Source organism: Nasonia vitripennis, assembly GCF_009193385.2.
Source record: "Nasonia vitripennis strain AsymCx chromosome 1 unlocalized genomic scaffold, Nvit_psr_1.1 chr1_random0012, whole genome shotgun sequence".
Taxonomy (NCBI): Eukaryota; Metazoa; Arthropoda; class Insecta; order Hymenoptera; family Pteromalidae; genus Nasonia; species Nasonia vitripennis.
Window position 1 is genome coordinate 1,133,063 of NW_022279600.1, and position 23,861 is coordinate 1,156,923.

At 40.5% G+C, this 23,861-nt stretch overlaps 1 protein-coding gene across 5 annotated transcripts in view; it reads right to left on the minus strand.

Moving 5' to 3' along the window:
• Window positions 1–11,733: 11,733 nt before the first annotated feature.
• LOC100679291 (nucleoprotein TPR) overlaps window positions 11,734–23,861 on the minus strand; it is a 344,349-nt gene continuing 332,221 nt past the window's right edge. For all 5 annotated transcript variants that reach the window (XM_031921530.2, XM_031921529.2, XM_031921528.2 and 2 more), the window contains one exon: window positions 11,734–11,886. In XM_031921530.2, the coding sequence (XP_031777390.1) occupies window positions 11,777–11,886 (110 nt within the window). In that variant the 3' untranslated portion in view covers window positions 11,734–11,776. The remainder of the gene's footprint in view (window positions 11,887–23,861) is intronic.

The window sequence follows — 23,861 nt, forward strand, 5'->3', positions numbered from 1 at the left end:
GCCTACATCGTGCAAGACTTGCACTGATGTCATTGCTATGCGTAATCCGAGCAAATGCAACAAATGTGGCTGGTACTACCATCCTAAGTGTACGCCTATTCAGGCAATTAAGGAAGGTGGCAAGACTATACAAGTCAGCAAGAACTGCTTCGTAGCTGCTAATAAAACTCCACACAGCACCCCTACCTCTTTTCCATCTTCACGAAGCAGCAGCCCTTTGCCACAACAACAAACACGCTACAGGGAACCGGTTTCTGCACCACCATCTGCACCACCATCGCACTCTTCTAGTCCATCACGTAAAGAAGATCCCGTGCTCAACAAAATACTGGACAAGCTAAATAAACTTGACAACATAGAGAAGCAGCAGAACGCAATGAAGAACCAGCTTTCTGAGAGCAAGAGTTTTGAGAAGTCCTTGGAGCCGCTGAAGCCGATACCGGCGCTGATTAACCGTGTAACGGTGGTGGAAGGGGATGTGGCTGCTTTGAGGGCTGAGCAGGAGGAGATTAAAGCTAAGCTTGAACAACTGCTGGCGAGTGGCGCTGGCTCTTCTTCGTCTCCATCGAATGCTCCGGCGCTGTACATTGAGACCATCCAGCAGCTCCGGGAAGCCAACACGAGAATCCAGGCGCAATTGGATGGCGTTGTATCGTCCCAGGCAAAGCTCTCTCAGAATTGGTCATAACCGGCCTGACCTTTTCGGAGACGACATCCTTAAGGCACCTTGCCTATGCAGCTCTTCGGCCCTTGGACGCTGAGCTAACGGAGAGAGACATTATCTCTGTGCGACCCCTGGGAAGGGTGAGAGTAGCCCGCAATGACACTGCGGACGCTTCTGATGCAAGCCCTGGAGTAGTCAAGTTGCCGCTCTCAGTCTCACTATCCAGGACGCTCATGCACTCGCTCATCTCTGCTAAAATCAAGATTCGGAAGCTACATACTACGCAGCTGTCTAGCGAATTGCTGCATAAGGCCCGCGTTGCACTACCGCTTCCGGATTCGTTCATCAACGTCAACGAATGGTTGCCGTCTGATGTTCTTCGGCTCCGCAAAACTGTAAGGGAAGCTGCAAGAGAGCACGGCTGCACCACGTTTGTGAGGGATGGTCGAATATACATCAAGCTAAAGAAGGAGGATCGTGCTGTGAAGATTGCGTCGGATGAAGATCTGAAGAATTTTTTAGGCTCGATCACAGCCAACTGAACTACACACCCCTCATTCCACGTAGATCACCATCATCTGAATCGTCCACCACATCTTCAATCACTCCTAAGGTAACTCTGTCTGAGGGTCTAAGAGTCTGCCATTTCAATGCGAACTCTCTTACGGGTCACATTGAGATGGTCAGGCTCTTCTTGTCCACTCGTCCCCTCTTTCACGTGATAGCTGTGACGGAAACCTGGCTTGACGAGAAGATAACTTCTATCCCTTCACTGGAAAACTATACGCTCTACAGACGTGACAGAAACAGGAACGGGGGAGGTGTGGTCTTCTATATCCATCACTCACTGACTGCAAACGTATTATCAACCTCTGATGAAGCTTGGTCGAGCAAGCCAGGCAAACCGGAGTACCTTTTCTGTGACGTCTCTGCGAAGGGAGTTTCACCCATCTTTGTGGGAGTCGTGTATCGTCCATCACATGCCCCTTTTATTCAGGATAATAACTTCATTGAACAGCTGACTACTTTTATGCACAACTATTCCACAAAGGTCATTATGGGTGATTTCAACGCTGACCAACTCTTCTCATCCGAATCCAAGGCCTATATTGAGGAAAACTCCTTATTGTCGGTCCCTTATGGTGCCACGCACCATAAACAGGACTCCGACACCTGGCTTGACCTCTGCTTAATTGATGAGCAGGATCGCCTGCTATCACACTACAAGACTGATACTCCTTTCATCAACGGACACGACCTAATCACTGCCACTCTCGACGCACAGATCCCACGCTACGTACCTAAAGCATACTCTTACAGAAACTACAAGGGAATCTGTGCCGAGAAGCTAAGGGACTTCCTTGGCACATGTGACTGGTCATCTCTCGCTACGTCATCACTCGACGAATACATCACCCTTCTTAACGCTAACTTAACGAACGCCAGAAATCATCTCGCCCCATTAAGGACTGTTACTCCAAGACGTAAACGTCACCCGTGGTTTACCACGGCTCTTCGTGACCTCTTGACTGAACGGGACAGACTTTACAGAAGGTTTCGCAGAACTCGTCTACCTTGTGATCGATATTTTTATAGAGTAGCACGGGACGACGCTCACAGACAGGTGAGAACCTTGGAATCACCAACTCTAAAGCACCATCACCTTCTCGCTTCTCTTCAGATGACCTCAACAAACACGTTAGTTCCATCTCCAATGATCCACTGGCTCCTGCAGTTGAGGTTTTTCTGCGTACCCTCGAGAGTCTAGACTTCCCTGAGCATTTCAACTTCAAGGTTATTACAGAATCGGACGTTTTGGCTGCTGTGCCGCACTTCCACACCCAGGCCAGAGGCAACGATGACATCCCACAGGTTGTAATTTCAAAGGCACTGTTCGTACTCGCTCCTTTACTATGTCGGATTTTCAACCTGTCCTTGAGCGAGTCACGCTTCCCCTCTGCCTCGAAGATGTCGCTGGTGCGAGCACTGAACAAGGTCAGTTCACCAACAGCCTTGACTGACTTCCGTCCAATTTCTCTCCTCTATTTTTGATCGAAGGCGCTGGAGTGGCTGGTGCACAGGCAAGTCTCGGAATATCTTGAATCAAGACTACTCTTTGACAACCTACAAACAGGCTTCCGCACCGGTCACAGCACACAGTCTGGCTTAATTAAGATGACTGATGATGTCAGGCTTGGCATAAACAAAAAGAAAGTCACACTTCTGCTTCTATTTGATTTCAGCAAGGCGTTTGATACGGTGTGTCACGTCAGGCTCCTAAGAAAGCTATCCTCTTTCGGCTTCTCCAAGCAGGTCATCCGCTGGCTTGCATCTTACCTTACGGGAAGAAAGCAGGCCGTTATTGGTGACAACGGAAAGCTCTCCACCTTCCGGCCCCTGAACACCGGTGTCCCGCAGGGATCGGTTCTAGGTCCCCTGCTGTTCGCGTTGTACATCAATGACATTGGTTTTTGCCTGGATTCAGATGTGTCCCATCTAATCTATGCGGATGACTTGAAAATATACAGCCAATGCCACCTTGAGGAGCTCGATTCTTGTTCTGACAAGATGAGAGCTAATGCCGAAAGGATAATGGGCTGGGCTGCACAAAATCACCTTCAATTTAATGTCCTCAAAAATAAGGCAATCGTCCTGGGCTCCCCCTACTGTATTAATGCTTTACCAACTGTTGCTAACATCTACATCAACATAGGGGGAGCCCAGGTCGACTATGAATCATCCGTGCGCAATCTGGGATTGGTGCTTGACTCCAAACTAACGTGGAAAGAGCACGTTACACAACTATGCAAACGTGCTCACTCATTAATGTATAGGCTTTACATTTTCAGGAAAAGTACCAATCTCAGGTTGCGTAAACATCTCGTGCAAGCACTCCTATTTCCAATCATCGACTACTGCACATTGGTATACTGTGACCTGACCCAAGAACTTGACACAAAACTCCAGAGACTCGTAAACACGGGAATTCGATACATCTATGGTGTAAGGAGGGACGAGCACACATTTCACCCTAGAGGCGTGAACTGCAATGGCTTACAACTGCCGGACGTAGAAAGTACTTTGCAGCCTGTTTTCTACGAAAACTGTTTAACACAGCTGTACCTTCTTACATCTTGGCCTTTTTTGACTTTCACGTCGCGCACAGGCCTGTGTGGGGGGAGGTGACGCCTCTGGATATCCCGACTTTCAAGACGGAAACGCTGAAAGGTTCATTCCATATAAGCGCCTCATACCTCTGGAACTCGCTACCATCACGCCTTAGCAACACTAAATCCATGTCACACTTCAAACAATTCGCTAAAGAATATTTTTATGCACTTGAAAACTCATAATCATCTCACAAACACTTACACTCCTCCACTCTATATATATCATCTCTCACACACACACAAATTATAAGTTGTTTTACTTTATACTGTTATTTTGAATTGTACAACACAATGTACAGAAATAAAACTTATTTAATCTAATCTAAAATCTAATCTCTCTCTCTTAATTTTGAAATTGCTCAGCAGTTACCGGAAGAAAGAGCCTAGTTTTCAGGTAATAAGAAAGCTGCCTGTGTACTAGTCACTCCAGCGCCTTGTATAAGAAACATAAGAGTGAGCTCAGGCGGTAGTCGGCGATAGATTTTGGAGAAATGACTTTGTTGAGTGCGTGCACCAGCGACTTCTTTCAGTCCGAGGGGAAGCATGACTCGCTCAAGGTCAGGTTAAAGATACGACATAGTAAAGGAGCGAGCACTGGCATGGCCTTGGAAATGACAACCTGTGGGACACCATCGCTTCCCCTGGCCTGGAAGGTGAAGTGCTGAACCGTAGCCAACACGTCCGGTTCCATGATTTCCCTGAAATTAAAATGAACAGGATATTCCAAACTCTCGAGTGTTTGTAGATGTTTATTGACAGAGGAGGCAAGTGTATCGTTAAATATCCTACTAAAGTATCTGTTAAAGTCGTCTGTGGAGAAGCGAGACGTAGTGGCTTCCTTGGAGGTGGTGATTCCAAGTTTCCCAAGTTCATTCCAGATCTCTTCGACGTCTGTTAAGGTTGATAGTCGTGAGTGATACTAGTTCAGTCTGGCTTCCTCGACCTGTTTATGAGCGTTATCTACTGCTAGTGTGTAAAAATATTGGTCCCGAAGATGACGTGTTCTACAAAATATCTTGTAGAGTCTATCCCACTCAGATACGAGGTCTCGAAGAGCCCAAGTTGTCCGCCGTATAACAGTCCGTAATGAGGCTAGCTGGTTAATGGCGTTCGTTAGGTTAGTGTTACGGATGCTGATGCATGCGTCAAGTGATGAAGTGTCGAGCAATGACCAGTGATATGTGTTGAGGTAGTCCATTAGCTTTTCGGCACTGATGCCTTTATAGTTTCCGTTGGAGTAAGTTCTGGGTACTTATAAGTGTAGCAGTAAGCGTGTTATGAATGTAGAGGGCCACTGCTCCACCGTTTCTGTTTCTGTCTCGTCTGTGTAGCGTATAGTTAGTCAGTGCGGGAATAAAGGTTATTTTATTGTCGAGCCAGGTTTCAGTTACAGCTATTACGTGATAAGGGGGACGAGTAGACAAGAAGAGCCTTATCATCTCAATGTGACCCGTGAGGGAGTTCGCATTGAAATGACAAACCCGTAATCCTTCTGACAGAGTTGGCTTAAAAGCATGTGAAGCTTTTGTGGCCTATGAAGTTAGTGATGGTGGTTTAGGTGAGATGAGGTGTGTGTAGTTTAGTTGTTGTTGTTGTTGTTGCTGTTGTTTTGTGGTGTCTGAGCTAACAAATTGTCTAACTGCTTGCGACGTTGCAAACGTCGCAGCCGCGTCGATACGAGGAATCTCGGTCAATGCAGCCAAGCCCTGAGTGTGCGGAAGAAACAAGCAAGTCAGCTTGTTGTTGTCTGCGCCTGCCTGTCCTTGAGTTCGAGAAGTAAGCGTGAGAACGAGCGGGAAATCCGCCAGTTCTCTCCCGACTGTCGATGGAGTACGTCGACGTGCAAGAGAGTTAACGTGTTCTCCTTTGCTCGTCGACCCCAGGTCGATGATTAGATGAGATTGGGAGAGTCTCCCGAGTGCGTGTGTTTGTTTCGCGTGGGTTACAGGTGCAGCGCGTTGGCACTAGGAAGTACCGACGCCCGGACGAGCCACAGACCATCCCGACGAACGACGACCAGCACGAGAGGAAGGAAGCCAGCTAGTCCATCACCACCATCTAGAGGGCCAGAGTAGCTAGAAACATCGTCGTGGGAGAGCCGAAGCAGCCAGCTGCCACTGAGTCCAGAAGGAGTCCAAGAGTCGCCGACGGGAACACCGACGGTCGTCCACCAGGGGCCTCGAGAGAAGAGAACAAGTAGTAATCGAGAGAGAGAGGGAGAGAGAGAGAGAGAGAGAGAGAGAGAGAGAGACGTCAGCGGACTGGACCTGAGCCTGAGTCCTGCCCTCTGCTGCACTAGCGCGGCTCGTGTGTGAGCGTGCGAGAATAAGCCCTGCGTGGCTACAGTGTGCGCGGGCGGCATTACTGCCACCGCGTTGTAGGGAAGGGCTGGGCGAAATACAAGTGCAATAAACTATAACCATTTTGTGTGATTATTTTCATCTCTCCTTAGCGTTCTCCCAAACGTGACGATCACGCCAAATTCTACGTTTAAATAAAAATCCTAGCGCATGCGAGGCTCTAGGTGTTGCGCACCTGTGTTGGAAGACACAGCGTCACATGCTCTTCGGTGTCGACGACGATGGCACGCTAACTGTCGATGAAGCGGATCTAGAGTCTGCCGTTTCTCACGTAGGTTTAACATCCCTCTTTCTTCTAGACCTCTAGATTGGCCCTGACCGGAAGCTTATGCACCTCTAGAGGAAGAAGCGGGTTGATGTTGATAAGCCCCTAATGGTCTGAGGCTAGGGCTCGCGCCTCCTCTAGCAGATCAGCATCGAACTTCGTTGTGTGGCTTGCGCTTCTTAGCCTTCGCAGCAATGATAAAGCGGGCGAGGGCATGGGATACCAGTGTGACAGCAAGAGGTGGTGTTTTGCTGTCTCTGGCCGAGTTGTCAGCGGCCGTGTCCAATCTTTCTATATTTCTCACCCTTACAACATCACGCTGAAGGACCGTGGGATCTAGCGCAGAGAGCACCGCATAGGCAGGCAGTCGCAGTGAGGATTTCTCGGTGTAACGAAGTCCCGTAACAACAAAAACAACATTGTTAGTGTGCACCTGCTGCCTCTTAATGACGAATATTTTCCTGCAAAGGTAGGCTAGTTCTTCGGAGTTGCCGTCATGAGGTGTGCCGCTGTTGTTATTGTTGACTAGCTGCGGATACGTAAGGCTCCTTGATTACGGTTTTTCTAATTCAGCCTACAGCTCGCTGCTGTTTGACTCAGCATTTTTAATGCGAGTAGATAACCTTTGCTCAATCTCAGTCATCATTTTCGCCATCTTCTTTTGAGACTGTAGGGATTTCTCCTGTTTCTTGCGAATGTCAGCTAGAGCCTCTAAGATGTTATTTAGAGTGTTGGCTCTAGAAAAAATACAGCTGTCTGGATCTGCCAATGATAAGGTCGAGCAGGTAATGGGAAATATTACCCAAGCCTGCGACGCAACAATGCCAAGGATTACTCCCAACAATAGACGACCGCCAGTATACTGGTGGGAAACAGAAATCGACGCGGCCCGCAAAGAGTGTCATCGAACCAGAAGACGGGAACAGCGGGCTAGGAAGAAATACTACAAGACTGGTCATGTTAAAGAAATAAATGCTAAACGGATACTCAAGAGGAAAATTCGAGAGAACAAACAACGGTGCCTGAAAGAGTTACAGGACAAGGTTGAGCTGGACCCCTGGGGGCAACCGTACCAAGTGGTAATGAAAAAGATAAAGGGAGGTTATACCCCCCCCCCAAAAGCCCGGAATTGCTGGAACGTATTGTGACTACACTGTTTCCCCTTCAACTGGAAGTAACAGCTATACCTGAAGTGGAGGCAAATGACGAAACCATTCCAGCAATCACCACAGAGGAATTACTGGCTGTATGCAAAAGAATTGGGAATAATAAGGCTCCAGGCCTGGATGGCATACCCAATATTGCATTGAAAAAAGCTATACAGGCACGCCCCGATGTCTTTGTGGACTTGTACAACTCAGGTCTTGAAAAAGGGACGTTTCCTAAGAACTGGAAGAAGCAACGCCTAGTGCTACTACCAAAAGGAGATAAGCCACCTGGAGAAGCTTCCTCATACAGACCACTCTGCATGCTGGACACCCCGGGCAAGATCTTAGAGCGCATAAACGGCGTTAGAATGGACCAAGTCATTGGAAAAAACGCTCTACTCTTGAAGCCATAAACTTAGTAGTTGACACCACTAGAACTGAAGGACAAAGATGGAAAGGAGGATCCAAGAAGTACTGTGCTATCATTACACTAGATGTTAAAAATGCGTCTAACTCAGCCACCTGGGGCAAGAAACAGGAGGCACTACGGAAAAAGTACCCGCATATATGAGAAAGATTATGTCTGACTACCTGAAAGACAGAACCCTTTCGTATGACACAGAGAGCGGCACGAAAACCTATCAAGTAATCGGAGGGTTCCCACAAGGGTCAGTGCTCGGCCCACTATTGTGGAACATCATGTACGATGGCGTACTTAGGCTAGAGCTACCCAAAGGTGCAACAATTGTAGGATTTGCAGATGACATTGCAGTAGTGGTAGTAGCAAAGCAAAAGGAAGAGGTGACGGAAATCGCTAACGAGGCAGAAAGTATAATCCACGTTTGGCTAAAGCAGACTGTACTTGAGCTTGCTAGCCATAAAACGGAGGCTATTATTATATCCATTAGAAAAAAAATAGAGACAATAACGCTGTTAGTGGACAGGCACGAAATAAACTCTCAGCCGACCATTAAGTATCTGGGAATCACCATAGACGCCAGACTAACGTTTAAGCAGCATCTTGAGAGGGCGAACAATAAGGCAGCAAAAGTCGGTGCTGCACTATCGCGACTAATGCGAAATGTAGGTGGGCCAACGCAGGGCCGAAGGTCACTCCTAGCCAGTGTAACTACATCAATTATGTGATATAATGGCCCAATATTGGCGGGCGCTATGTTGGTAAAATCCCATGCACGAAAGCTGTCAACAGTTTATAGGAGAAGTGCATTGCGGGTCGCATCTGCCTACCGAACAATATCAGAAGATGCAGTGTGCGTTATTTCAAGTATGCCGCCTATTGACCTTCTAGCAACAGAATAAAAGAATATATACGAAGAAAACCGTCGCTGTGACAATACTCAAAAGAAAGTTTAGAAATCCGCAAAGAAACAAACACTAGCTGAGTGGCAAAGACAATGGAAATGGGAGATGTCATACCATGTATTGTTGGCTGGACCAATAGATGACACGGGGAAGTAAATTACTACCTTACGCTGTTTTAGAGCGGACATGGGTGCTTTCGAGCCTACCTACACCGCTTTAAGGTAGAGGATAATCCAACTTACCTGGTATGTTTAAAAGCAAACGACGATGCGGAGCATGTCTTCTGCAACTGTTCGGAATACGAAATGGAATGAGAGGAACTCGAGCGGTACCTTTAGGCTACGGTGACTCCTGAGTCAATGATGACAGCTATGCTAGCGTCGAAAGATGGCTGGTGCGCAGTAAACAACTGCGTAAGGACTATTATCAAAAAGGTTAGAAATTACAAAGAGAATAGAAGGAAAGGACAAAGCAAAACGGCCGAGTAAAACTGTTGCTAGACGAAGGCCATTAGGTAATAGATACAAAACGCTCTTTGGACTAATGCAGAGGAACGTAGGTCACAGAGTTGAACTCTCACTCCCCTGCCTGATGCAGAAGAACGTAGGAGCTAGGGTTGAGTACTTCTAAGTGCTGCTCAAACCAATGCTGAGGAACGTAGGTTGCTGAGTTGAGCCCAGACTCCCTCACCCGATGCAGAGGAACGTAGGTGTCGGGGTTAAGTCTATCCAGAGGATAGCTGGTCGATGCTGCTCAAAGTAGACGACCGGACGATGCGGCAGGAAGCAGACGAGTTTGATCCTGAACCCCTAATCACCTTGGTGGATGGGGGGATGTACGGAATTGTCAAACTTCAAAGGAGAAGCCAAAAAAGGCTAGTTAACGGGCCCCACGGAAGTATTGTTCGACGATAGTACCTGTGGGGATACGGTGTCGAAGGGCCACTTGTGCAGAGCTTGCTCTGCTTACGCCACATTAAGAAAAAAAAACACTCAAAGATTGGCACTGCATGCCCATAAGAACCCGTGTATAACGTGTAGTTGTAGTGGTGAAATTACGTGTATGCATAAGAAAAAGTCGAGTGGTGGGGGGGGGGCAGGACCGCGTTGTTTAGCTACTATCATGAATTATTAAATTAAAATAAACTAATAAAATATGTCAGTTATTGAGAAAAGATGTAAATGGCTTCACGGCACACAGGTAAATTAAGCACTTTAATATAATAATAGAAAAAGATTGTTATGGTTACATTAACTATTAAAGATATTACAATTATCAGCAAGAGATTATTATTCCTTTCAATCACATTAGATCTTCGATTTTTAATACTGTTCAAAGTTATTCACATACTTAATTTTAATAGATATTTTTACCGTTAAATTTTTTTTTTCTGAAATTTATGTTGATTGATGTTACATAAAAACCTATTACTTTCTTATTGTTCAACATTTGATAAAATTTTCTTATTGAATTCTATAATTTTTTTTATTTTAACTTTTATTTCTGTTATAAAGTCCTATTGAATGGATATTTGCAGGTAAGTTATAACGAGGTGGAGTTTTCGACAGCAGTCACGCAGACGTTAGCTCCGTGCAGTGCAACTGCTGTCGCGGGAATCCTCGTAATAATCAAGACAAGGTCTTGTTTCCTCGGGATGTTTTCGAGGCTCGCAGTAAACCGGCCAAGGTCGAGTATGGCTAGCTGCAGCTCTCATGCACGTGTATCATGAAGCGAGGCAGCAGGGAACGTTGTCTAAAGGTGACGGGAAACGGGTTCGCAGAAATAACGTACGCCGAACACAAGCGTCGAGTTGAGAAGAAATCAGATATATTGTCTGTGCTTCAAAAGAAATTATACGAGCACACGCGCGGGTGTGCGAGACGCAGATGGACGGCGTAGCTAGAGATTGGGAGAGAGCTAGTGAGAAAGAGAGAAGTGGAGAGCTGACACTTACGGTTCGTAGATCTCGCTCGCTCTCGGGAATGCTCAAGCCCCAGGACGTCTCCTTCGCAGGGGAGATGGCGTAGTCGCAAGTTGAATAGGATCAAGGTGATGTCGCACAAAGGGCCTCGAGGTAGTCGAGATCTCGGAGCAGGTAACACACAGGTCACGCAATCGATCGGAGTAAGCTTCTCTCGAGAATCGAAATCACAAAAGGTAACGCGATCTAGCGAAAAGCCGTGTATCTAGTTAGCTAGCCCGAATGGATCTATCGCGCGTATTCTGAGTCTCGCGCGCTAAGCTCTCGCTCTCTCTCCCCCCACTCACCGTCGGTCGCGGTGTGCTCTCTTTCGTTGCTCTGCCGCTGCTCACCTGTAACATATAACTAGTTTACAGTGAATAATATAATTATTGTATGCTGGGGAGATCATGTCAAGTTAACGACGTTCCTCGTCATAAAGTATACATTGAATCATATTTATTCGCCCTTTGAATAGGGCCCAGTTGTATTTTTTCCGAGAAATAATCACGTTTTAAGTTTATTATAATTTTTCTTTAATGGGATTTTATTGAGAATTTTGGGCAGGGTTAGTATCCTTCTGGTGTCTAAGACTTTAAATAATTGAACTTTTCTCAGCAGCTAAATATTGCGAAACTGTCCTTCATAAGTGTCTGCGCAGGTCGTCAGCAAATGAAACATATTATTCCTACAGGAAAAATGACTGGCTTTGAAATACTAGGTTTTTTTATTTATATCTCTAAGGACTATGAAATAAAATACATAGTTGTTATAAAATTCATTAAAAATTATTTCTATATGATAACAATATGAAAAAGGTATTTTAAAATTAAAATTCAAATCTTTTTTTTTAATTCTTAATATTTTGCTATTGATAAAAAATACATTAATAATTATAAGAATATTTTGAGCGTGATCGGCGTCCTCTTCCACCACGCACTCGTGCATTGTCATTAGACGTTCCTCTTGTTCCATGACCTCTTACTACATTTTGACCTATAACATGATTGAAACATTTATTTAAAATAATGTATAGAAAATATAGTAATGTAGATACAAAATAAATAATGCATTATAATTTCAAAATTTTTAAATTGAAGTAAACTAATTTAATAAGAGAGTCTTTATTAAAAAGAAATATCATCCTTTAGCTAATACACCTAAAATCTAGGATTTTATTTTCGGCAACAAATCGTAATATTTTTTATTCTATTTTGACTCTATTTTTATCTATCAATTCTAGTGTAAAAATTTTTCTTCTTTTTCGCTAGCCTCTTATCTTCTTCTCATATTCTGTTGCATAAATAAGCTCATAATAGTTAATTTCAAAACGAAAGTCAAACGTATATCGTGTGCCAAGCGTGTAAAGTGTACTTTTTAAGACTAAGTGTGGAGTTAATAGTATTCATATTCGGCTCGGAGACGCATTCGCCTTTGATTCGTGCTACCTTGCCTCGACTCGTACTGCTATTACACGATGTCAAAAAGTCTACTTAGCCCGTGGTGTACACCATATTTATTCTAACGCGCGGGAATATTTTCGTATTCTTCGTATGTGTTGAGCTGGGCTGACGTGACTATTTTTGACACGACAACTACGCTCATGATCAAACATCATAGAAAAGTAAAATTCAATTTTTTAGTAGATAATTAATAAATGATGCAAATACATCAAAATTAATATTTTTCTAAAAAGCGGGCAAAATAAATACATTGTGTACCAAGAGCGAAAAGTAGGCTTTTTTAGACCGAGTGTGCATTGTACTGCAATATCAATACGAGGTCAAAAAGCCTACTTAGCCCTTGACGCACACCATGATTTTTGTAACGTATATTTTTTCTGCGTTTTTGTACCTATAACAGGAACTAAGGTGAATTTTTTTGACACTGTACCTCTAAGTGTTTAGTTTTATATTTGATACATATACCTATATTTATACATGTCTTAATCATTTTTACGAATTTTTCAAAAAGCGCTCTTTTCAAGTCGTTCAAAAAAAAAGGTCACTTTAGAGTCACTTTTTAGGTCTAAAAAACGTGGAAATCGTGCATGTGTTACACAACAGTATACTGTGTACCAAGGGCGTAAAATAGGCTTTTTTAGGATGAGTGTAGAGTTTGCAGTACGACTTAAAGGCGAGTGCGTCTCCGAGCCAAAGACAAGTACTCTAAACTACACGAGGTCAAAAAGCCCGCTTAGCCTTTGGTGCACACTATATTTTTTGTAACGCATGTACTGATTTCCGTGTTTACGCACACGCACACACACACACATATGTACATAATCATGTATACACGAACACACACACATATACGTATATTTGATGTGAACTACTGATCATTTTCTTTAAAAAATTTTAGCGGGCGTTTTTAATTTTTTTTTGCCCGCAAATGCGGCATATGAGGGCAAAGAAATGAAAAACGCTCACCGGACAAAAAAAAATGCAACACGCCCGCTAAAATTTTTTAAAGAATATGACCAATAGCTTACATCAAATATACGTATATGTATGTGTTTGTGTTTGTATATGATATGATCATTTACGCATGTGTGTAAACGCGGAAATCAGTACATGAATTACAAAAGATATGGTGTGCACCAAGGGCTAAGTGGGTTTTTTAGCCTCGTAAAATTGCAGTACTCGTCTTAAAAAGCCTACTTTACGCCCTTGGTACACAATATACTACTTGCAAAAAACGCTAGCTTCGCCCCCAATTTACAAATTGATTGTAATGATATATAATTATTTGACACGTTTCATTATTGAATATACTATTAAATATTAGATGTACACTCGATGGTAGTTAATTCTTATGGAACGTTTTTAAAATGCTCAAATCAAATTGCTGGATCGATAAATTCTAACCAATCAAAAGCACGATTTCAAAAACGTTCCATGAGAATTAACTACCGTCAAGTACAAATAAATATATTTAATACAGCCAACATTCTATAGAAGTAGTTATAGCTACTAGGATAGAGGACCGGTTTTAAAATTATAAAGTAAAATGGAAATAAATTTTAAATATAAAAAATGTTTTCAAACTCTTTGCGATTATTTGATTAAAGTATTAATTATATTAACAAAATACAACTATAAAATATTATTGATTAAAAATTTTCTTTATTTACATTTATAACAATTATCAAGAGGCGCGATAGCGCCGCACTGGCAAGAAAGGATAAAGTTCGATGTAGGATGAGGCGATCCTATATACTTTAAAATTGGGTTTTCTAACCTCCAACAAAAATCTCGATTGCATTTAAATCATTACTATTTCCTAGAAAAAGTAAAAACTAATGGAAACTAAAAAAACTAAGAACTAAAAATAATTTTGATAATTTGAAAGAAATTTGAATAATGTTTGAGAATTACTCTACATTAATGGACGAATTTATTAAATATTCTTAGCATTTCTTAGTTTTTCTTAGTTTCTCTTAGTCTTTCTAAATTAATCTTAAGCTTCATCATTTTTTTTAACGTTTTCTAAGATTTATTTTTTTTTCAGTATTGTTATAAATTTCTAAAAAAAACTTAACCAAAGTAAAAAGGTTAGGCGCGTTTAATGTTTTGCGTATCGTCATGAATGTCAATAATTATTATTAGTGTGAAATTACAGATTAAAAAACAACTGAGATCAATTAAATAAGTCAAGTTTACAATCATATTATTTTATTTATAATACGACTAATAAAAAATAATTATGTTAAATTAAGGGTTCAGTCAAATGATTGGTAAATTAAACTTAAGTAATATATTGATCAATTACCAACAACTCTCAAGATACTACGTAACTTGCCATGCCCCTTACGTTTTATTCATGGTGTTGTCTAGTTGTAAGTGTAACTTTCCGCATATTTCATTTGTGTACATAACCTTGTAAAATTGTTATTTCAATAAAATGAAATATTTTAAATCTAAAAGTATGTACCATGAACAAAAGGTAAGGGGCATGACAAGTTACGTAGTAAGTATCTTGAGAGTTGTTTGTAATTGATCAATATATTACTTAAGTTTAAATTACCAATCATTTGACTGAACCGTTAATTTAACATAATGATTTTTTGTTAGTCGTAATATAAATAAAATAATATGATTGTAAACTTGACTTGTTTTAATTGATCACAGTTGCTTTTTAATCTGTAATTTCACACTAATAATAATTATTGACATTCATGATGATACGCAAAACATTAAACGCGCCTAACCTTTTTACTTTGGTTAAGTTTTTTTTTAGAGATTTCATGTCTTTTTAAGAGAACATATTGAAGTATGTACCTTAAATTTATTTTAAAAATAAAATATATGATGATGGGTTTCAGGTAGTGCACACTGAAATTTTTATTACGGGAATATCGATATCTCTCGTGTATGGTATCCAGCTACGTGAGGTCGCCGATGACAGGGTCTTGTTGATGCGCTCCATAATCTTTTGATGTCTAAAATCAGTTTTTACACTTAGACAATGAAAGCTATGGAACGCACTATCTCGATCGCGTCAATGTCGACCGCATGTACCTGAACAGTAAACATAACTGATTTGAACATTTTTGCACCAAGAAGTACAGTGCGCACTGACTCCGTTATCGGTCACCCTAGACCGCATTCATGGCCGATATTGCCAAGTGGATACAAAAATCGTATCGCGCAATGTATATCGACGTCCTCGTCATCAAAGACCCTTGGCACCTAGACATCGAGCGGGACCAGCTACCGCGGAACAATATTTGCATGTATGCACAAAAAGTCACGAAATCAACTTCCTGGGCCCTGTCATCAGTGACCTTGAATACTCAGAAAGTTTGCGCAGCAACAGTGCGGCAGCTGTTCAAAAACATAACCTTAAATTCAAGCAGACAATGTAAAGACATTTACTCTGTGCAACTTATAGAAATCTGTGGGAAAGCGATACCCAACTGTATTACACATAATATCTTGTGCAGCCAACTCCACGGTCCTACCACTTTTAGGCTAGGAAGCCAACTTTACGGTCCTACCACACAGGAGAAAAAGTAGAGATACTGTTTTGAGCATTCGTGATACATAAACTCGTTTATTATTAAACAAAACGACTTTTTAACAAATATTTTCATTGGAAACCATAGTTTAGCTCACAAAACATACTGATAAGCCAAAAAAATTCACCAACAGTAACGATAAGCATTTTTTTCTGTGTCATGAAAAATCCGAACACCAATATAGAAGTAAATAATGTCACGGGCGCCGCGGCTTCGTCTGCTTCTCAAACTCGCCTTCGTGGCGCTACCGCGCCACTTGATATCTTGTAAAAAGATTTTCTTAGTTTTTCTGAATTAATTTTAAACTTTATCATGTTTTCTTAATATTTCTTAGTTTTTCTTAAAATTTATTTGTAAGTCAATTTATACTAAAACTACGAGATTAAACTAAAAAAATTTTCCTAGATTTTTTGTACCTATTTCGTAGAAAGCAGCTCTTTTTAACTCTGATGATTCGCAATTTTCCAAAAATGAACAAAATGTTCGATTACAATATAAGGACAATAAGAATATTATATTTCCAATACAACCATGGCGCGGAGTTAAAGTTTTTGCCTCTGAACCAAAAGGTCTAGGATTCGATTCCCAGGGTACGATTTTTTTAGAATAATAATGTAAATTTTTTGCGGAAATTCCAGAAAAGTTACTAAAAAGTAAAAACCACATAGTTTTTCTTATTTTTTATAAGCAAATTTTTTTTCTCTATAATTAATTACATTTCATAGTTTTTCTTAGTTTTTCTTAGTTTTAATTTCAATCACGTGACTTTCGGTCAGATGTATTATACGCCAGTTGTTACAGCAGTTATAATCTACTTTACCTACATTCGTCTGCTACTCGGTGACACGCGATTGTGTTATTTTATATATATATTTGGGGAAATAAAAATTTGGGTTAACCTAACAAGACGTTTGAGGTCTCAAAATGATCGTCTGGTCAAGGGCTTTTGAAAAAGTTCTGGCCTTTTCAAAAATCCAATGTGGCGCATAAAATATGGAGCCTGAAACCCACGTTTTCATAGCGCATTCAACAAAAACAATAGTTAAAATGTTCTAATTTGTGAAATATCCCACCAAAAAGCATGTACAACTCATGATAGGACATATTATTTACAATGCTGACGGAATTCCAAAATCAAAAATGGCGGAATCAAAATGGTGGACATTATACCTCCACCAAACCCATTTTACCGCAACAAATGATTTTTGATCAGTTTAAAGTATCGATATGGGGGTTTTCGGGGTCATTGAATCTTAGCTTGACCTCGAAATTTCAAAATTTAAAATGGTGGATCCAAAATGGCGGACATTATACCGCCACTAAACCAATTTTACCGCAACAAATGATTTTAGATCAATTTAAAGTATCGATATGGGGGTTTGCGAGGTAAATGGTTATAAATGTATTATCGGAATCAGTATTTGTGCACATGAATCTTATATTTTTCCGGTCTATTAGATTTAGAATTATCTGTCTGGGTTTTTGCACTTACATTTTTCTATTGTTCTGTGTATATGTATATGCCTGCGTGGATGAAAAAAATATATAATTTAGCCAAATGAATCAATCTTTAATGACATTTTGTGCACTCTTATCAATTCTGGCTCCTCGTTCGTGGAGTTTTTACTGGTGATAAATGGCTTTCGCCGATATCATAAATTACTCTGTTCCTAGGTTCATTGATATTTGAGTAATGCATGACTTTCAACGTTTCATTATTTTCTGGGATAAATCCATGCCCCATTTGTATGTTTGTGACAGGTGGACAGTTTTTAAATCTCTTTGTTAGGAATTGACGAGTTTGTTCGTGATCTTTTTTGGTGTATAAGAAAAATTTTATATTGAATGATCGCCCATTAGCCCATGAATAAAGAGCTTTAACATCTAGAATTGCTTTATTTTTTGCAGCTTGTAAGCTCGCTCTTGTAGCTTCTCTCTTTACTATCGCTCCAACTCCATCGCAAATACCTTTTCCGTGTGCTGTTGCAAAACAGTGCCATTCAGCATCAAAACCAAAATCTCTCTTATGACTCATTAAACTACTCATTTGATAACGATTTTTAAAATGCTGTTTAGCACCATCAGTAGCATATATTACCTTTTTTACTGTGGCACAAACCTTGCGAATTTCAGGTATAAACTTTTGCTGCATTATGTATACTGCAGTGGCATCATGAGTAGTACAGTCGGACATAGATACTGTACTGAAATGCTTTAGCTTGCCTTCAGATTTATAATAAACAACAGCAGGAAAAATCATACTTTGATCATTATTCAAATGAAATTCCTGTGCAGCATCTTGGGCTGTAAAAGCATAGTTCTCAGCAAAATCCAATTGAGCAAGAACCTCTTCATCTGAAAGATTATTTTTCTACCCAGAAATTAACTTTGATTGTTCCTTAGCGATGAAGTGATGAGGTATCAACTTTTCTATGTTAGAACATAAAGTTTCAATAAATTCTTGCGATGTTAGGCATTGTTTTATCAAAGTGTATCTATCGGTGGATTGCCACGTGCTGAAGATGACTTGATCAATATTGTGCTCATCCATAATGTACTCGACGTAATTAGAAAACTTTTGAATGTCCGGACAAAATTTGCATTCATTCAAATAACAACTTGGTTTGGGATCCTCAAATAGAACGAAATTCAAACAATCTTTATACTTCTTCAGAATATTGTTTGAAATTTTTTCTATATTTACTGCGTCAATCATCGCCTTGAAATTTTGGTGTATCGTACATACACATACGTTGTGTGTACCAGAGGATCCTGCAAAGACACAACATTTTCGTCTCAGTTCCGCAAACTTGGTAAGCCCAATCGGATGTTCAGGAAACTGTTCTTTAAATTGATTATGAAGGTTCTTAATATCAGTAAGTAATAATCTTTTCTGCACTTTTATTTTTTCACCATATAAATAAATACTGACGGTATCTTTTTTATTTGGCATAATTCTGCTGTTAAGATCATTTTCGTAAAAATCTTCAACTTTCTGAGTAGTTTCTGCAGGTAATGTTTTTCCACGTTTTGCAACAGGAGAAGCCAAAACTCCATCTGATTCTTTTAACTGTTTTGCTTTACGAGCCATTCTGTGAAACACACCAAATTGGTTCATAATTTTACGTATTGCCCAGTGTTCGGGCAAAATAGTAAGAATACTGACACGTAATGGATCGTTCTCAGGCAGGGATTGGAATTTGTTTTTAATTCCAGTTAAAATATCTATAAGATCATCTTGCATAGGTGCATCCGTGTTTGAAACCGAAAGTGAGTCAGTCTCTGATTCAAAATCAACACTCATACTGACGTTTGGAGATGACAAATCATGTAGTTTGTAAAAGGATTTTCTACATGTATCACAGTGAAGATGTTGGATAATCAGGATAGACATCTTGAAATTCTTTGGAGATCTTCCTAAGAGATTTGCTGTGTCCTGTATTAATATCAAATGGATTAACGCATCTATCGATACGATATTTTTTCGCAGGAGAAGACATTGTTGTAGGATATGAGAAAGCACAACCAAAACAAAAAAATGTTAGAAATAACAAAATTACGGCTAGTACAGTTGAACAAGGAGTTGCCGATAAAGTAAGACTTACTCAACAACTGCCTTAAAAAGGATGTTGAAGAAGAAGTCGCCAATGTACCTATTAACTATCCTAAAAAGGACTGTTGGAGAAAAAGTCGCCGATGAATAAAGCCGCTGATGGACTTGCTCACCAACTATCTTGAAAAAGACTGTTGGAGAAAAAGTCGCCGATGAAGAAAGCATTCCTTGAACAAAATATTCCTTTCTATGGGTTGCTAAACGTGGGAAGGGGTTGGGGGTGTAGGTAAAAAAGAGGGATGAAATAAATCACTTGAAAGCAATAAATTCCTTTCCCACAAAACAGTTTTATTTGCTGAAGTCTTTGCACAAGTTGTCATTGGACACGAGCCGTGTACTTGCAGCATTAGGCTGTTGGAAGAGGGGCGAGGTACAGCGCTGGACCCGGCCTCCTTATGTGCCCAACGCGACGCTACTTCACTTGTGGGTAATGCGCAGCCGCCTAGCGGCGCGCTGCGGTACTATCGCCGTGGTGATAAGCGCTGCAGCGTGCGTGGCGTGTTCGGCGGGTTGCGCGTCAGCAAGGGCTTTTCGCGAGAGAGCCTGCGGGTGGGTTATGACAAATATCCGCCAGTTTATATTGGCCATATTGAATTTTGAAATTTCGAGGTTAAAATAAGATTCAGCGGCCCCTTAAACTCCCATACCGATACTTTAAACTGATTTAAAATCGTTCATTGCGGTAAAATTGGTTTAGTGGCGGTATAATGTCCGCAATTTTGGATCCACCATTTTAAATTTTGAAATTTCGAGGTCAAGCTAAGATTCAATTACCCCGAAAAACCCCATATCGATACTTTAAAGTGATATAAAATCATTTGTTGCGGTAAAATTGGTTTGGTGGTGGTATAATGTCCGCCATTTTGGATTCACCATTTCGAATTTTGAAATGTCGAGGTTAAAATAAGATTCAGTGACCCTGAAAACCCCCATATCGATACTTTAAACTGATCAAAAATCATTTGTTGCGGTAAAATGGGTTTGGTGGAGGTATAATGTCCACCATTTTGATTTCGCCATTTTTGATTTTGGAATTCCGTCAGCATTGTCAATAATATGTCCTATCATGAGTTGTACATGCTTTTTGGTGGGATATTTCACAAATTAGAACATTTTTACTATTGTTTTTGTTGAATGCGCTATGAAAACGTGGGTTTCAGGCTCCATATTTTATGCGCCACATTGGATTTTTGAAAAGGCCAGAACTTTTTCAAAAGCCCTTGACCAGACGATCATTTTGAGACCTCAAACGTCTTGTTAGGTTAACCCAAATTTTGGGTGCACTGATGGTCCGGTTGACGTGAAACGTCCCATATATATATATATAATAATGCTATACGATTATATGCTCAATGGGATCAATGTCCAAAACAATAGTAGTTTGTTGTCAATCAAATAGATCAAGAATTCAAGAATATGCTTTTTAAAAGATGTGTATATGCGAAGAACTAGGATTAGTGTTAAGAAATGGAACTACAAAAACGGACGAAGAAGGAGGGATAACATTTATTGGAAAGGGAATGGGTTTGGTGCTCGACCTGGTGATGGAGATAGAAATAGAGAAGGGAAGCATAATAAAAGAAATGAAAATCATAAAGCGTATAGAATCGAACCATCTTCCGATAGCCTTCTCAATAGAAAATGGGGGAAAAAAAGATATAGCTACAAGAGAGAGGAAGGAGGGTAAAAATAAAAGATTTAAATGGAAGGAGAGACGGGGTGCGGAGTATAGGAATGTAACAGGAAAAAAGGGGGAAAGCGTTAAAAGAGGAAGAAAGGAGCAAACAGGAAAGTTGGGGCAAGTTAAAGAGGGAAATAGGGGACACGGCAGAAATGCTAAATCTAAAATCGAACGCGGGGGGAGGGGTAGGGGAAAAACAATAGAAAATAGTTAGGAAATAAAAGAACATAAAAAGAAGGTGTTCAAAGCACTGAAGCGATAGATAGGAACTAAAGGAGAGAGGGAAAAAGAAAAAGAAAAAGAAAAGCTAGGAAAGGAAAGGGCGATTCTAAGAAAATTAAGGAGAGAGAGAGAGAGAGAGAGAGAGAAAAAAAGGCAATGGGCAGAAAAAAAGGTGGGAGAGAGTAAAAAAATGCAGAAATTTAAATGAATTCTGGGAGGCAATACGAGGGTTTAGGCCTAGGAAAGAAAGAAAAGGGGGGATGATAGAAAAACAAAAGTTGAGAGACCATTTTGAGAGGTTACTGGGAGGTAGAGAGGAAATAAATAGGCATGAGAAAACAGGTGAAAAGACCAGGAAAAAGAGGGAAAAAAAGAAATGAGTAAGGGGAGGAAATAGAGAATCTAGGGAGGGAAATATTACCATGGAAAGTGAAAAAAATACTGGCGGGAATGAAAAACAATAAAGCCCCCAGGGAAAATGGTATAACGATAGAGTTTTTAAAGGGACTTCCAATTAAATGGATAGTTACAATAACTAAGATATTAAATGGAATAATGGAGGAAGGGAAGATAGTAAAAAACTGGGAGTTGGCAAGAATATGCCCAATCTTTAAGGAAGGCAAAGAGGAGGAAGTACCAAATTACAGGGGAGTATCACTACTGGACATTGGGTACAAGGTGTTAACAAATATAATAGCAAGAAGGGTAAATGAATGGCTAGAATCAAGAAGTTGAAGGAAAGTCAGGCTGGTTTCAGGGGAAAAAGAGGAACGAGGGACTACCTATTCACGTTGAATGGCATATTAGGAAATCAAATAAAAAGTAAGGGAAGGAAATTGTATGCGGCGCTACTCGATTTCAAAACGGCTTTTGACTAGGTAAACAGAGAGATACTAATAGAAAAGATAGAGAGGATTGAGATAAAAGGGAAAGTACTGGAATTGATAAAGATAATATATAGGAAAACAGAAAACGAGGTAATTACAGGTGATGGGATAACGGAGAGTTTCAAAACATACAAGGGAGTAAGACAGGGCTGCCCGTTAAGTCCGGTCTTATTTGGCATATATATATAGAAGATTTATAGGAAAGATGGAAAGAGAAAAAAGGGGAGGAGCAGTACGAGGGAAGAATTACAAATCTAAGCAAATATTGTGAAGTAGATAGGATGACTCTGAACACGAAAAAGACGAAAGTCATGTGTTTCAGAAAGGGAGGGAGGAGAGGCAAGAAAGATAAATGGTGGTTCGAAGGGAAGGAGTTAGAGATAGTAAACGAATATAAACATCTGGGACAATGGTTTATGACAACAAATTCATATGGGTTGCAGGTAAAAAGGGGTGAGGAAAGCTAGGAACGTAACAAACATGGTATGGGGAAAGTGGAAAAGAGCTAGGATAGGAAGCTCAAAAAGGAGGACTTACTTATTAAAAGTGATAGTAAGGTCAAGCTGCTTATATGGAGCTGAGATATGGGGATGGGGAAGAAGGGAAGCAATAGAAAGGGTTCAAGAAAGGTTCATAAAAATGGGGATGGGGATAAATAGCAACACACCGGGATAAATATGGAGGAGGGAGGCAGGGAAGCATAGTATAGAGATAGAAACTAGGAAGAAGGCAAACAGATATGTAGTTCAAGTACTAGAAATGGGAAAGGATAGATAGACGTATATATGTGTTAAGGAAGAACTGAGAGGAATATTAAACGAAAATCCATCAAGGCGGGGGATAGAGCTAGAAAAAGCAATGGGGGAGGTAGGAGACAAGGAATTAATAAGACTGATGTACGATTTTAAAGAAGGAGAAAATACCGGGGAAATAAGAGAAAGGTTAGAAAAATGAATTAGAGTAATATTAGAACAGGAAATACAAAGATACTGGGAGAGGATAGAAAAGTCAGGATATTGCCCGAACTACAAAAAGTGGAAAAGAGAATTAGGAGAGGAAAAATACTGGGAGGATAGGAATGTAAGTAGTTTTGTTAAGGAACAATGTGCGAGATTGAAGTGTGAAAATATAATAAGGGAAGAGTGCAAAGGATTCAAGGACAGCAAGTGTAGGATATGTGGGGAAAAGGAGGAAAACCTAGGACATATAGGGGTATGTAGGAAACCAAGAAAAGAAATAGAGGAAAAATGGGTAAGGGAAGTAGATGAAAGAAGGCTATCGGGAGAGGAGAGTGAGAATTTAAAGGAACTGGAGAAAATATTAGGGGAAAAACCGATCGAAGGAATATATATATATATATATATATATATATATATATATATATATATATATATATATATATATATGTGTGTGTGTGTGTGTGTATGCATATTCCTTTGAGAAAGTGGCCAGCTCGAGAGCCGAAGGATTAAAAGGGGCAGAAACTTGTAAATAGTAAAAAGGAAACAAATTAGGATATAGTAAAAATGTAAAGTAGAGTAAACATCG